The sequence below is a fragment of the Numida meleagris genome, chromosome 1 (genome assembly GCF_002078875.1).
Source record: "Numida meleagris isolate 19003 breed g44 Domestic line chromosome 1, NumMel1.0, whole genome shotgun sequence".
NCBI lineage: Eukaryota > Metazoa > Chordata > Aves > Galliformes > Numididae > Numida > Numida meleagris.
Window position 1 is genome coordinate 183,224,027 of NC_034409.1, and position 16,384 is coordinate 183,240,410.

Here is a 16,384-nt window from a genome sequence, read left to right on the forward strand (position 1 = left end):
TTGCCCTTCTCTGGGCACGCTCCAGGGCCTCAATGTCTTTCTTGTAGTGAGGGGCCCAAATCTGAACACAGCACTGAGATGCTGCCCCACCAGCGCTGAGTACAGAGGGACCATCACCTGCTCCTGCTGGCTGCACTATTTCTGATACAAGCCAGGATGCCATTGGCCTCGTTGGCCAGCTAGGCACACTGCTGGCTCACATTCAGCTGAGTGTCAACCAACACCTCCAGGTCCTTTTTCTCCACACAGTATTCCAGCCACTCTGCCCCAGGCCTGTAGCATTGCACAGGTTTGTTGCAATTAAAATGCAGGACCCAGTCCTTGGTCTTGTTGGAACTTCATCCCACTGGCCTCAGCCCAGCAATCCAGCAGGTCATAGTTTTCCTGCTGCACAACAGCTTCAAGCTCCTCCTGTCTGCTGCCCATGCTGTATACACTGGTGCAGACACACTTCAGCTGAGCTAACAGTCTCACTCCTAACCCTGGCATGCTGCCCCTAAGCTCATCTCTAAGGGGAAGGGAGATAATACCAAAGTTCCTTCAAACTTAGCTGAAAGCCCCCTCAATGAACCCTGCCAACTCCTGGGCTAGAATCTTTTTCCCCTTTGGGACACCTGTCACCAGTAGGCCTTGTACTTTATGAACTGACCCCATGATCAAAAGGACAGCAAATCCAATGATGGCACAAAACTTAGACACATGCTGATCAGTTGAGTTTTCCTGTTCTTCTTATCATTTTTCCTTGCTACTGAAGGGATCAAGGAAGACACCACTTGAAGACTCACTCCTTCAGCTAGCTGCTCTAATACCCTAAAATCTCTTGAAAGCCCTCAGACTTCTCTCTGCAACATCACTGCTGACCTGAACAACAAAAAGCAGGTAATAATCCAAGGACCATACAAGACCAGGGAGCTTCCAAGTGGTGCTCCCCGTGGGGAGCATCCAGTTGGCATATCGGGCCCTCTGCTTCCCACAGAAGGGAGTTGCCTATGACAGCTACCCTTCTTTTGTTCCCACAATTCATTCAATAGGCAAGCTGGCTTTTTATTATTTTTCAACTGTATAAACAGATAACCTGGGTCTTCTATGCATTCCATTAATAGGAAATTCTTTACATTATTAATGTAATAAATAACATTTACTCAGCTGTGCAAGTCAGAGTGCAAAATGAGATGCACTACTACCAAAATAGATCTCTCATTAAAGCACACATTTCAAGTTAAAAGCAAGATGCCAGGACCAAATGGCGTGACTGAGGCACTTGCAGTTTAAAACACGTTTTTATCTCGCTCCCTTACCACACAAAGCGAGGGACAAGAAGAAGGGATCTTAACCCCATATCCTGCAGCCCTTTCATTAAGTATGAGTTCTGAAGAAATATTTTACTCTTCAGAATCAAAACAACTCCATCATTAAAGCAAAGTAATTTGTAAGTCACTTTTGCATACTTAAGCATCCATTGCCATTAATGCTGACTAATGGAATGTGCAGAACTAGGAAAGCTTTTTGAAGAGAGCTACAGAAAAACACTTCTGAAGGAGTTTACCTGTTCTTCCTTTTACAATCACAGTTTGAGTAATTGCAGCTACACACAAAGGCAGAAGCCCTCAAGACTTAAGGACCTGCTGTTGTTTTCAAGAAGATGCATCTGAAGAAGCCTCTCAAAGCACAGGAGTTCCACAACAACATGTGATATCACAGTGGCATTTCACACAAGCCAACCCACACAGACAGTGTTGTTTGGCGTGCTGACTGAGAAAAGGGAGGGACTACTGGAATCCTAACACAAAGGGAACTGGTAGAAACACATTTAGATCCAGTGGCCAGATACCTTATGAAGTGGAATGCGTTTTAAACTAGACCATAGTATATACAATAATCACCCACAGAAAGAGAAATTAAGGACCCCCATTTCAAAACCACACTTAGCATACAGCATTCTCTCACATGGCAAGAAAGGCAGCTGCTTTATATTCGGAGTATGACTGGGATGGTTTCAAGAACATCTCCTGCACAACAGTCAGTAGTCCCAGCTGATATCATCCTTCTGCAGCGAGGTTTGTATGGTCTGCATGTCTCTCAACAACTGAAGGTTTTTACGGCTCTTCTCTCCAGGTTTCACTTTGATGGGACCAGCATCCTTTCCTTTTGTGGTTACTGTCGTCGTTACTTTAACCTTACTCACAGGGAACCTGCTGTCTTTTTTTTGTTTAGCAGAAGTCTTTTTGGACTTGCCTTCTCTTTTAAGTCTCTCTAGCTGAAAGGAAAGCCCAAAGGAAAACATTAATCACTGACATTGCTTTGGTTTAAGTTCTGCAACAACACCAGACAACTGAAAAATTCCACCACTCCACTCAGTCAGCTACACAAACAGATGCTTCCGTGCTGCCCTGAATAACACACATCTTATTTTCCTTACATGGCATTGCTATATTCAGATCTTTAGTGCTGCGTTCAGCTTATAGCCTGAACTATGAGGTTCTCTCTTTAAAATCCAAGAAGCTGATTATGGTTTTAGAGGGAGTGTCTCCACTATGAACATAGTAGAGGAAGTGTTGATTTGTTATTGTTATAATCCAGTGATTAAAAAACAGACAAAAGTTTTTCCACATATGTACTACTGATCTTAGCAGCTAGTCACTGCCTGAGATGTAGCTTCAGGGAGAATATCATAACACTGCTGGGACAAAGAGCTGCTATCCACAACAGCTCTACGAGTCACAGCTTCCAGGACACCATACTTAGCAAAAGAGTTGGCATAAGGTTGAACAGTGACTGGGCAGTCTAAGGTGCAGACACACTCACACTATTGAACTGCAAAACAAGCAGCATCTTCAGCTCCCCCCACGTTAGGTAAAGGTCATCTGCCCTCCCAGCTTATAGGAGTTCATATTAGCATGCAGCACATTCCCTTAAAACTCCCATCAGTATCTGAAAGCATACTTCACATGCATCCGTTTTGGATGTTACCGGCAGCACACTCAGTATATATTTTACATATAAGTTATACCAGATGAGCTGAAGTTTCTTGGATAATATTAAGCTCTGGGAAATTTTCACTAAAATGAACGGAGATTAAAGCAAACGGGGAACTGCAAGGTTTGACAGTTTTGAACGGACACGTTACACTATTCAACAAAATCTGAAGGGTGTTTGAAACTGAATCGGGTATTTCAGTTTTTATGAAATGCAAATTTAACATCATAAAAAGGTCACTAGCACCAAGCAAAGGAGAACTGTTAAAAGATTTTGCTCAACAGTGTCAGAGAAAGCCCCTGGGAATCAGCTGAGGTTATCAGAAGTTTGGGGTTTTCTTCAATGCATTGCATGAGGCCACGTGCAGCTGGCTGTCACTGTGGTCCTCATGCAAAATAACTGGTGTGGTTCACTACAGCTGTTATGTATGCTGGGAGTGAGAGTAGGACTGACCCAAACATGCAGCTACCTGATGTGCCAGGAGGCATGACCAGAAATACCTCCCAGACTGAACACTGGAGGCTCAGCGTTCTCTCCCATTCAATTCCTACTCTATGCACCCAACCTGCATACTGCCCACCCAACGTACAGCTGCTGAACTTGCTGTCATACTGTAGGTGATCTTTTCCCTGTTCTGCAGGTGAAAGGAGTATAAAAGGTAATGCAAGATCAGATGCAAAGCTCTGCCCAGGACAGAACTGAGAGTGGGCACACGGGTAACATGGTAAGAAAGAAAGCATCCACCTGCAGGAATACTGGGATAGAAAGACAGAGGCACACAGTCTGACTCTGGGACATGAAGCTAAAGCTAGGCACTGTGCTCTAGTAGTTATCTCTGCTTTACTCTATGGCTGCTACATTAGGATATACAGTAAAAAAAAAAAATCTTAATATAACAGCTTCACAGAAGCATGACCATAGGCAAGGAACTCACCTGCAGCCAATGCTTTCGGACTTTGCTGATCTGGTCTGCTTTTGCCTCCATCTTTCCCACTAGTGCCTCCAGTTCCCTCTCCAGATCTTCCCTGACTGCAATGGTTGGAGCTTCCTGGACAAGCTTAGACAGCTGCTGGTGATCGCTAGCAGAGAATACAGACAGATCAAGGCTTGCATTAGACTTAGTGCTTGTGTACACAGCCACAGTATCAGCAGCCCAACAAGTTCAGCATGTCATAGTGAACCAGAAAGAACACTTCCGCTAGTGAGCAGCATCATTAAGTTAGCACATCCTGGCAGCAGGCTGCTGCAATATGAAGTTGTCAATAACCAACAGCTTCAAACTTCTACATGCATTCTTAAAGTAATGACTCCCTGAGGAAGATAACTCAGCACTTGTTCAGTTACTACTTCATACATTTGTATCTAGTACTGCTGTGCAGTCAGACAGTTCATAGTCTGTTAGCCAGGATGAGCAGAAGAGCTAGTAAAGCTGTCCTTTTATGGACTATCTGCCCACTGCATTGGGGCTGTTACTACTTCTCCCCAACCACTCACAAACACGATACTGCTGCACATAAACACACATACGGACTCCCAATTGATTACCAGAATCAATCTGTAACTGCAAGGAGAAAGGAAAGCCTCTGCAGCTACTAGAACAAATAGATTACATGCCACATTCTTCACAAAACAAATGCCTTCCCCAGCAAAACTTTCCAACTTCAAAGCAAAAATACAAAGCATAAGCATTCGTAGTCTGCAGTGCTGAATACATCAAACTTACAAACTCATCTGCCCAAACTCATCCTGTAAAGTCAGCAGAACTTCTGAGAGCTCTTCCTGCGACGAAGAATAATCCTTTGGCAGAGGTGGCTTTCTGCTTCTGCTGGCAGGACCAGCACTGATGGGCTTTGCTAGAGGAGTATCATTCACCACACGACTGTTGCACAAAGCTTTTGTGTGATGTTTCATGAGGTGCAGGACATGTTGTACATTGGCACCAACTGAATGGCTGGGACTTGTAGACTAGAAGGAAAATACTTCTTTTAAGTGACATTGTCATCAACTTACTTATCTTAATGAAAAAGAAAAACAGCACTTTATTTGCTGCCAATGCATTTTTTTCTTTGCGTGAATATGCATAACAAGCATAGCTTGACCAGCAGCACAGAAGACCCGTGGTAGGAAATACCAGTTTAGCAAGTCACTGATATGCTTTTTCAAGATAAACTGGAAGAAAAGACTCAAAGAAAACAAGATCTGACCACTGGGTGTCAGGAGGGCACCAAGCCAAAGCCATTTAAGGAGCTGCAGCTACTGAGCATTAAGCTTTGGAGTTCGGCAGCTCACCTTCCCGGCTACAAAGGGTACATCACCCAGACACAGTCTGTAATGGGGCTGCGTAGTGAGATGGCTTGTGAGAGAGCATTTCTGAAAGGAAAGAAGAGAGAAACGTTTGTCAAAGATGACAGTACAGCAAACCTGTTGTTCCTCTGCTTTCTGATAAAAGAGGCAGCCTACTTTGTGACTGCGTGCACACATTTATTTCACTTCTCGGTAATCGCCCTTCTCCTCCCCCGTTACCTTCTCTGGCTGCTTCGTTTTCTTCCTGGGTTTTCTTGCTTTTGGAGAAAGCAGTGGTGATGCCGCTTGAATCAGCAGTCTGTTGGTTTCCAGGCCTGTCTGAAGCTGCAATTAAGGGAATGAGGGAAATTATTTAAATTATATTAATAGATTATGAGAGAGGACGCGTGAAGATTGGCAACACAGCAGTTTTTTAAAATACAAGCTCTCTGAAAGCAAGGGCTGCAAGTGTGTAGGATGCACTTCTGCAGCCCTATTTAAACATTAGACAAGAACACTTCCTTCAATAACACTTCCCATCACTAATCCTAGTCAGTTAAAGAACGAGTCGTACTGAATTACTGCCATGCAGGCAGGTGCCAAAACAACAGCTGTGTTTTGTACTTCAATATTTGGGAAGTCAGGGGACCAGGCCTCCTCCATTGATTTTGTGGCACGTATGCTTTCCTGTTTCTTCCTATTACTGCTTGGGAGATAGCTTTAGAAATTATCTCAACATATTTATGATTAACTTGAGCTTACCACTTACTGGAAAGGTTAAGACAGAGCCTACCATTTCACTTAAATACTTTTTCAGCATACAGCTGATGAGTATGTAATGACCACAGAAGGAGGCCAGTGTCCTTACAGACTCACATTTTCCTTTTTTGCCTCATTATGCAGTGCTTCTAGTTACAATTAGAAAGAAGCACACTTTCTGACCTTGATCTATTTAAAGCAGAGATCCTCATACATCCTCAGCTATAAATTAGTCTGAATTACTTCTCTTTTCCAACTAGATTCCGAGGCACCCAGAACATCAGATGAGAGGACAGGAGTGAAGGCTATGTCTCCTACATACAGAATGCAGACATCATCAGCAAGTTTAGTTGAGAAGCTGATGAATTAGGAAGAGCTAATTACAGCGCATAGTAGTAGAAATTTCCTGCTGTTACCTCAGCTGCTTTTTCCTGCACAAGCTTCCTTGCGTGTTCTTCCTCCTGAAGTTTCTGTTCCAGCTCTTTCATTTTCTTCTAGAGAAAGTAGAATGAAAACAAAAGCATTACTAGAGAAGCAAATTCTTTCTTCATGAAGTGTACAATGCTAAGAGGTTCAGCAAAAGTTTATTGGCTCAACTTGCAACTTCAAACTAAGTTAAGACTTCAATTCTGAAGTCACTGAAGAAATGTCACCTATACAGACATAAATCCAACAGTGAAGTGGTTATGCTTTAGATCAAATTCATTTCTCTATTTTTACTTTCAGAATTGGTACATGAATTTAAGTTGCAGCCTACAGGAAGAGCAATACATGAGGTTGAACTCTGAGAGGAATTTTTTTGACCATACAGTCACCTTCTTAATAAAGATTAGAATGGAAAGGCAACTTATCCACCCTTGACAATGTGTCAGTTTTTGATTCCCACATGGACAGTTGCACAAAGATTCCTGTTTAACCTGTAGCGTATGACAGCTTTTAACACACAAATGCTGATGCCAATCTTTTGTTTGTACTGAAGACTGACAGGAAGCCAAACCAATGCTTTCACACTGAAATGGACCAAGTATTCACTTGGTCAGTTGTCTCAGCTGGAGGCTGTAGCTCAAGTTACGCAGCAAGAATGTACCTTACCACATCTTCAGTGACAGACCACCATGAAAATCCTGTGATATTCCCAACAGATTTTTTTCTTACTTACAGCCAAATAGTATTCTGAAATCCGCCCTTCCAAGCTCAGCTCTCAGAATGGTTACATTCCACAGGCAATGTCTACCAACAAGAGGGAAGCAAGCCAGAGGCCTGGCTAGTAGAAACACAGACCTTCCCTGACCACGTTCCCCACAGCATAAGGTACCGTGACTGCAGGTTGGCACCAAGCTGACTACAACGCTCCGCTCAGTCACCACTTACCATTGCAAAAAGTTTCCATGTAAAAATAGAAATTAATTATTTTAGCATGTTTTTGTCCATTTCCTAAATTAAGTGAAATTTCATGTGGCCACCACCTACACAGGATCACTGAATTAAGTCTTAAACGACTTGAAACAGAAAGGTATGTGAGCTCAAGGATGCCTTCATTTCCTAAAAGCTGTCTGCTACAACAAACGCCCAACTAGATCTACCAGAGAGAAAACATCTCTGGTGAGAAGACAGCTCCCATCTCTGTGCTTCACTGCCCTTGCTTGGCAGCTGAGCAGTCAGCATGTACACGGCTCCAGCAGGGCAGCTGTTGCTTCTCACCACCTGGCAATAGGGGAGATAAGAAAAGCAGGAGGAGTAGCACGTTGCCACAACAGGATGCTCATTACTTCTGTTGTTCACAGAACAGCATTTTAGTTTTGTCTCATGGTTAGCATTAAGAAAAAGATGACAAGCAACCACAATTCTTCAAAGCATGTGACATGCACGTATATTCAAATTCTGGCTATCTGATACGCAGAAAACCAGAGCCCTAGCCACACTTGTAGAGAACAGCCTCCATCATCAGAAATAGGCATGCTCAGATCCTCTCAGTCAGCTGTCCTGCCACTGCAGGCTTACAGTTACACTGTACTTCCACTAGAAAACATTTTTGAGCTGAGCACTCTGATGAGGAGATGGTCACATGAATGTGAATCTCAGCATTTCCTTTCTACAGCCAATAGTAATATCTGCACATGGCTTGAAAGCAACGCTAGGTAGCAGCTCTCCAGATGCTGTTGACTAAATGCTCTCAGTAACACAACACACACAACTCATACTCTGTCACAGTCTGAAATCAGAAGCAGGGAAATCACTGCTCACTCAGAGCGGTCACCTCCCCACTTTTACCCTTTTCAGGGCATCATGTATGGAAATAGTCCTTACTTCTCACTTCAGATGAAGTTTGCAGATGTTCTTGCAGTCTTGCCACAACCAAAGCAGAGATGGCTATAGAAGGAACAGCTGCAACTGTTCTGAGTGTGCAGTCACCCTCTCAGAACAGTAAGTAACAGCTGCACAGCAAGGTTAAAGCAGGAACGTGGTTGACAAGCAGAAGCCCTCCAACCTGCTGATGAGAGCAACCCATGGCAGCAAAAGGATCACAAGGAAAGTGACCTTCAGAGCTCAATCCAGATTTCTCTCAGTTCCAAGCACTGATTTAATACTGGGCAAATTTACTATCCAACTGCACTACAGTTAATTATGACAACTGCTATTTCCTAGATCTATTAAAGGCTTCCTTTGATCCAAGAGAAATACCTACATTTAATGCCGAAATTCTGTTCAGTAGCCAGTGACAAGATGACAAATAACCCAGTCCCACCAAACTTCAGCTGCTATCAGTTAGAAAGCTCACAAGAAGCAATTCCTGTTGCTGAACCCCTTATTTCAACCCTGACACTGGAGAAACCTACTGCTGCTTTCAGGCAAGAATGCCTGGGAGACACCCATAGTTCATCCCTGGTAAAGAACACAGTTCTTCTTACTTCATTAAAGGAGCTCACCACAGTGGGGTGTCAAGATCTTGACCAGCTTGTTACTGCTGCCTTGGCACAGAGACTCTCAAGAAGAGCTGTGTTGTCTAAAGCTCTCGTAGCAGAGAATCTTCAGCTAGATTCTATCTTATGCACTCCTGGAAAAGCACTATTTCAGCACCTGGTGAGGGCTGTGCGTAGGTGGCAAGCTGACAATTTTGCTAGAGTCCAGAACTATCCCCAGAACCACACTCCAGCACCATACTGTCTGCTCTTGAAGGGGAGAGAAAATTTGTGGGTGGAAGCCTCTCCCTCATTAAAGTCTTCTGTGGTTCCCTTACTTTGGAGTCTTGTGGTGACTCTCCAGCAGCAGAAAGGACGTGGATTGGATTTCAGAAGCCAACAGCACAGATGGTACGCAGAAAAAGATAGAACTGAACATGGCCATGCTGAACTTTTAAAAGCTATTGGTTAAAACTTATCCAGAAAAAGCAGATTGGTTCAAATGCACTGACAGCCAGCCAGGGCTGGAGGGTAGGCAATGCTGATCTGCAGAATTCTGCCCATGAAATAACTGCATTTCTTAAGACAAAGGGCAAGTAGCAAAGAAATAACCCAAACCACCACCACCACAACAAAATGAAAAGCCAACCACGCTACGCCCTCAAATCAAGTCAGCTGACATCCAGTAGAGTGCAAGGTACCTCAGAGAAGTGAGGGTTCACAAACATCCACAATCCCATGTGCCACCCAAGTGTAGAGGACAAATACCAACAGACAGGGTTAAGTCTAAACAGAACTCCAACTGCTGTAAGGTGCAGTGACCTACAGCCTGACTGGCCACGTAGTCTTCCATCTTTAAAAAGATCTTTAGTTGCTCTTTTTCCCCTATAGGACATTATTTTACTCAGCTCTGTTACTGACATGTAACTACAAAGTGCTGCATACAATAAGCAAGACTGATCTGTTACAGCACACACAACAGACCTCTGCCAGGGACTGCATTGTAGTAAGCCTGCTGTACTCTTTCTCCAGCATATCCAGCTTCTCCAGTTTTGACTGAACATGCGATTGATCAAGTCGTTCTCTCTCCAATGAATCCTTGAAGGGAGAAGTAAAAAAGAAAATTATTGTAAGCACAGCAAAACAAGCACATATATAGAAAGCCTTATGGCTGCAAGGCAAAGGAGGACCACAGAAGAATTACTTCCTCTGTCCAGTTTTAAGTGGTGCTACAGTAAGGGGCAACCTGTCATTGCCAGCACAGCTGGCAACTCCACCCATGCTGGGAACCTCACACCCAGCCAGAATCAGATAAGAATTCTGCAGTCTCCTCTCCCTTCCAAACCAAATATGACAAAAGATACTCAGCAATTAGAGGCAATTTTCTTAATTTTTTTTTTCTTCAGTAAATGTTTAATAGACTGAAATAGGGGAGCCACAGAGGCTGGTGAACAGAGAGCTTCAGGTGATCCACGTTCCTACAAAACAAAGTTTAAGCTCATTTTCTATATAGACAAAAAGCTCATTTTCTATATAGACAAATCCCACAATAACTGTGGATAGGAAAAATAATTCACCCTCATTTCTACAGAATCACTATTTCAGATCCAGTTTCTTTTAATTAGTACTTTTCCTGATAAAATCTCAGTAGACTTGAAGACCAAAGACAAAAGGGAGGGTTTGTCCATTGGCAGACAGGTGCTATACTCTAAGGGATACAGATGAGTTAACGAAGGCAAGTGAGAATTACTTGCTGGTATGTGACTGACCAATATCAAAGCCTTTGGTATTGCCTTAGAGACACATGCACAAAGGTAAAAAAAAAAACACACAAAAAAAACCACCAAGGTCCTAATAATACTGAGAATTAAGTAGTGAAATTACCCACACCTAAGAATATGAAGGTCAGCTCAAAAAGACATCTACACTTGAAGGTATTAACTATGACAAATCATGACACAGTTCATACAATTATGTTCCCCCCCCCCCCCCCCATTTAATCCTGAGAAGGCACCTGCTTCTCCAAGAGCTGCGTCTTCTCCCTTTCTGCATGCTGGATCATTCTTCTCATGTAGTCCAGCTGTTTCTCCAGCAGGCTGCACCGAGACTCAGCAGCTGCCAGCTGAGAAGCCAGTTCTGAAGGTAACAGAAGGCCAAAAAGTGGAATTATGCACTGCTTGTTGGGGTTATTTATTGACATCCACTGGACACTTCAAAAACAAGCAAGAAAAGGCCCAGATAAAATGCAGATGAAGCGGAATCAACTCTTACACGCATGCAAACCCCTAGAATAAAGTTTGCTTTTAAAATGATTGCTTCAAAATTCCATGCTTCACTAGGAAGTAAAGAGACCAAACAAAGTCAGCCAGAATAGTTTCGTGCACTGATGAAGCCCAAATTTCACTGACATCAGTGTTCAGTATTACCTACAGCAACCAACCTTGGTTTTTCCTTGACACTTCAGTTCTGTCGTGCTCTCTGTGCTGCATTTGCTCACTAAGTACTTTCTTGTAGTCTGCTGTTTCTTTGCTGAGGTGTTTGACATTCTCCTCTGCCTGAAGCCGTTCCAACTCCAGCCGATGAATTTTTTCCTGAAGATTCCTCAGAGCAGAAAATATTGCTGTAATGGAGAGAGTATCTTCTGTTAGTTGCTTTTATAAGCACATTTCGAGTTCACTGTTACCTTGAAAAGTGTACTACATAAGAAAGCCAGTGTTCCTCCCCACCAGCTGGGACTCCCTCCATGAATTATGCTCCCATTGCTCACAACAAGCCAGGTAAATACTCTGCAGATTAAGTGCAACAAGTGCATCTTCTGACTTTCACCAACGAGAAATTAGAAGCGACAGCTGAACAATTAAAGCAGTGGCAACATCTCTGCATGCTTATTATTCCTCTACAAGTGCACGCAGGAAACATTCCTATTAATGACCACAGAGGAAAATAAAGGTTAGATAATAAGAGATGTTTATTTCCCCAAGTGGCTGCTAATCTGTTATATCTCTGCATTCCCCTCACATCCACCACACATGTACCCTCTCTGTGCTAACCAACTTCCCCACTTTGTTCCCTTTCCTGCTCCAACAATTGCTCAAAGCCCTTCTATATTCATAGAAAACACACAAAAAAAACAAAGCAGCTGTAATGCAACTTGCATCACCTTGCAATCAAACCACCTGCTGGTAACACAAAGCATGATGTCTGTTAGCTGTATTATTTCATTCTGCAAGGGGAACCATCAACATAAGCCCCTTTCCCTACACAGTCCTATTAAAGTAAAACGTGAGAAGGTCAGTACAGACAGCAGATAGAGCAGACTTAGCTGTGACTCATCTTAGCCTGCTCCTTCCTGCTTAAACCTACTCTAGAGAAAGAATACATGAACACAGGAAAAACTGAAACTGCAATTGTGGTTGGGCATCACATTACAAGAAAGGAAAAAAAAATAGAATGTGTCTTCCAAAGTGAAAAATACATCAAACCTTGAAATGCAGAGTAGAATGGATCAACAGAACTGCCTACTATAAAGCAATTTAAATAATTCAGAAGGGAGTGACAGCAGTCACAGTTAAGGGGAAAGCTGTAGATGGCCTAATCCAGTTTGTAGGATCAGAATCACCAGCAATACTCTCTTCTCCCAATATTACTGTTACCAGGACTCAGGTGGAACGCGCATAGCTGGAACTCTAAGCAGCTTTGTTACATAATTATCAGGGCTAAATTAAAACCTCTGAGTATTTACAACAGTGAGAAGCAGAATACATCAGTGAAGCAATTTCAGCAATGAATGAAAGGTGGAATGCAACAGGATGCCAAGTATGGTCCAGAGCAAAGAAAAAGATCCAAGGAATGGGTACTTTGTACCAGCCTTCCTGGTTAGAGTCTTAAAACAACCACGTATGCTGAAACACGCACACCACACAAGACATCAGAGTTTACTGTGCTCAACTTCTAGGTTTTTAAATATATATTTTTTTAGAACAGGGAGGCGGGTAAGGAGTCCTAAGAACAACCAGATCTATTCTCTCACTTGAAATTAACTCCCAAGTCTTTATCCTTTCTAAAATATACACTCACAAACATGTTTGGTCTTGTGAAGTCCACAGAGGAGGAAAAAAAAAAGTGTAAGATATTTGAGAAACTGCCTGTTTGGTTTTATTATTTCTCTATGTATTGCTATTTACATATACAGATTCTTAAATAAAGCCATTTTATAAACCACATCCCTTTTTAGCTGCCTACCTGCACTTATTTGAGAGTTGCAGACTACTTACTTGAAAAAAAGTTGGAGGTAAAAACTTTCATGCCAAGAATTTGTCAGTAATGCAACATAAAACACTTATCTACAAAAATACATCTGTGTCACAGCTCACAAATAAGCTCTTTGCTGCACATCCTGAAGCCAAGAAAACCAACAAAGTAACTTGACATGCCAGTGAGTTACAGCAAGCAGGTGTTCCCTTTATTACAGCACTGGGTGCCACCAATATGCACCCTGAGAGAAGCAGTGACTACCTATTGAAAGGTATAGCATATGCATATTCATTACATTCCAAGGACAGGCAGAAATGCCAGGAAATAATTAACATCTCTGGTGCTTGTGGGATGCATTCCCGCTGTAAATTTCCAACCTTTTTGGGGGGGAGCCCAAAGCAGTTCCCATTGATGTTACGTTGCGCTGAGGCATCTATTTTGCCTTCTTATCTTGAACAACAGGACATGTACTCTACTTTCTTATCTTCACCTGACAACGAGCTCTGTGGCCTCCTCCACATTCTGTTCTTGAGCTTACAGTTACAAGCTGAAGGACAAGAGGCTTGTGTATCTGCTCAAGTTATGCAAAAGGCTGTTCTCACAATATAGAAAAGCTGCTCTCATGATTCATCCAGTTTTTGTGTCATATAAGTCCTTTAGTTGAGTCAGCAGCACTCTCAAACTGACTGCATTGTGCAGGTCAGAGCATATCTTACATAACAGATCATGAACCAGTCCTAGTCTCTAGTAATTCCAACATGAACTACAATGTTGGAACAAATACTCGAACCTATCTTGACTTTATTTACATAGAGTAATTTAAGGGTTCATCTTAAATCTCACTCCCTTTTCCCTCTATAAGGAAGAACACAGCAGGTCTGTCACAGCCTCCGTGCAATGCCAGTCTTCAGAGGGTGTTTTCTCAAGGAGCCTGTGCCAGGCAGCTCACACAGTATCATAGAATGGCTTGGGTTGGAAAGGACCCCAAGGATCATCATGTTCCAACCCCCCAGCCACAGGCAGGGCCACCAACCTCCAGATCTGGTACTAGACCAGGTTGCCCAGGGCCCCATCCAACCTGGTCTTTAACACCTCCATGGAAGGAGCATCCACAGCCTCTCTGGGCAGCCCGTTCCAGCGCCTCACCACTCTCTCTGTGGTGAGCTTCCCTTGACATCCAATCTAAACCATCCTTCCTTGAGCTTAAAACCATTGCCCCCATCCTATCACTATCTGAGTCAAAAGTCGATTCCTCACATCACAGAAGCAGCCCTGCCTCCTGGCTCCCCCAGCTCCTCCCTGTACTCACTCGAGGCAGCTTTGGAGGATCTCTCACTGTATTCACTAAACCAACAGAAAACTAATAAAGAATAGTTTTTGCTTGACCCGTGAAGAGCAAATGAAACTCTCTGGTTTCTGCATTCACTTCCAAATTAAGTGGGAAAGGAGAGAGAAATAAAGGTGTATAAATGGGAGAGAAAAGCTCTTCCCTCTTCAGCAATGGAGAGCTCTCAGTTCAGCACTTTGCCGCAAAACAATCTTTCCTGTCTGTTGTAAATACTTCACTGATACATATGAGCACCACTCCCTTTGTACGTGAAAAAACCTTCCCACTTCATCAACACCAACCCTCTTCCTTTGCTCCAGACAGTTTTGGGAACTCAAGGCTCATTTTTCTACCAATCGGGAGCAACCTTCTCCAGCTGCAAGACAACCTTCTCCACTAGACTCTCTTCAGAAAGAGAAGCATAAAGATCTGCAACAGGTGACCTACACATCACTGGGAAGCGATGAAACGATGAAGAGCCTGCATCCTTTGTGGACATACAGCATTTCACACATGACGCTTGGACCCACTGCGCAGGTGCTTTGGAAACAGACAAAAAAAACAAAAAATCAACACCATCAAGTTACGATTACCTCGGCTGTTACTTTCAGGATAAGGAACCACAGGTTTCCGTGGGGAGCGCAGCAAATCGGAATTAATGAACGGCTTGTGCTTTGGGTAGGCCAGGTAGGAAGTTGCAGAGAGCCCATCTGTGGCTGACGCAGACTTCGGGGCCTTGCGCAGATCCCCCTGGGAACAAAGCAGAACTGTCACTCTGCGCAGTTGTTTCTCTGTCACAAAGAACAATGAATCAGACCCACAAAGCGCGGAGAAGCGGCATCACGGCAGGCGGCAATAGTTCAGGGGCTGCATTTTCCCTCCCTCGCAGCCTTGGGCTGTATCATTTTACATTAAAGCCCCTCCTACCAAATATAAAGAATTTCAAAAATAAAGCTCTTGAAGCCAGTTTCCAACCTCTGCTTTTGCGCTGCAATATTGCCTCCAGTAGAGCCCTGACCCAGAATCAGCCAGGTGCGCGTTACAGGCACGAGTTGCAGCGCAGATGCAGGGAAACGCTCCGAGCGATGGGACGGACACGCAACAGCCGCTCGGAAGCGAGAGGTACCCAACCGCAGCCCTCAGGAGCGCGCCCCAACCTCTGTCCCCGCAGCGCCCCGGTAGCGGCAAGTCTCACCGTGCGCTGCTGCCCTAGCGCCGCCGCCATGTCCGCCGAGACAGCCCGCACTAGGGCATGGCCCTTTAAGGCCGCGGCGCACACGCAGGACGGCGCCGCGCGCGCTTGTCATGTGACGCTTGAGTAGCGGCGCGGCTCGCCAATGAAAAAGGAGGAGCGGGTGTGAGGCCCGCCCCCGAAGAATCGCCGCGCAACGCCACAGATTCAGATTTGAGTGACGTGTCAGTCATCCAATAAAAAAGAAAAACAAAGCTTCTCAGCCAATCGAAGGGAACGAGTCAGCCGAAGGGGCGTGGCCTCCCACCACCAATCGAGTGAGCTGAGAGAACGAAACCGGGCGGAGCGAGCGGCCGCGGGGTTTGTGTGCGGCACGAGAAGCTCTCTGCGCACGCGCGGCGGGCAGACAGCGGAAGAGGATGGTCTTTGTCAAAGTGAGTCCCTGAACGTCGGCCAATCAGAAAGCAAGAATCCCCCAGGCGGGACCAACCAGCGCCGCGACCAGAGGGCCACCCAATCGGCGGGCGGCGCAGGGCGGCGCGTCCGCGTCCGGATTGGCGGCGCGGGGGCGGCGATTGGGCGGCGAGTTTTGAAGGCCGGTTTGGCGCGAGGCGGTGATTGGCTGCCGCGGGAGCTCCGAGCCCGGGGTGGAGGGAAGGGCGGGGGGCGCGCGGGGTGACGCCGACACCGACA

At 44.5% G+C, this 16,384-nt stretch overlaps 1 protein-coding gene across 2 annotated transcripts; it reads right to left on the reverse strand.

The window, feature by feature from the left end:
• Positions 1,024 to 15,851, reverse strand: CEP57 (centrosomal protein 57). 2 transcript variants are annotated; one of them, XM_021381534.1, is made up of 11 exons: positions 15,695 to 15,851; positions 15,093 to 15,249; positions 11,359 to 11,538; positions 10,933 to 11,054; positions 9,903 to 10,016; positions 6,435 to 6,512; positions 5,500 to 5,604; positions 5,266 to 5,346; positions 4,700 to 4,941; positions 3,911 to 4,055; positions 1,024 to 2,257 (listed from the first exon to the last, which is right to left on the reverse strand). In XM_021381534.1, the coding sequence occupies exons 1-11, from the start codon at positions 15,722 to 15,724 to the stop codon at positions 2,021 to 2,023; spliced, it is 1,491 nt and encodes a 496-aa protein (XP_021237209.1). In that variant the 5' UTR covers positions 15,725 to 15,851; the 3' UTR covers positions 1,024 to 2,020. The 2 variants fall into 2 exon arrangements, with proteins under 2 accessions (XP_021237209.1, XP_021237213.1); XM_021381538.1 differs by lacking the exons at positions 15,093 to 15,249; positions 15,695 to 15,851 and adding an exon at positions 14,947 to 15,056.

Bases quoted from the DNA above. Each gene is read 5' to 3' on its own strand.
- CEP57 (XM_021381534.1), bottom strand. From the start codon at position 15,724: ATGGCGGCGGCGCTAGGGCAGCAGCGCACG. The intron at 11,539-15,092 runs GTAATCGTAACT...TCTCCATTACAG, and splicing joins TCCTGAAAGTAACAGCCGAG to CAATATTTTCTGCTCTGAGG. The intron at 4,056-4,699 runs GTAAGTTTGATG...ATTCTCTGCTAG, and splicing joins GAGTTTGGGCAGATGAGTTT to CGATCACCAGCAGCTGTCTA.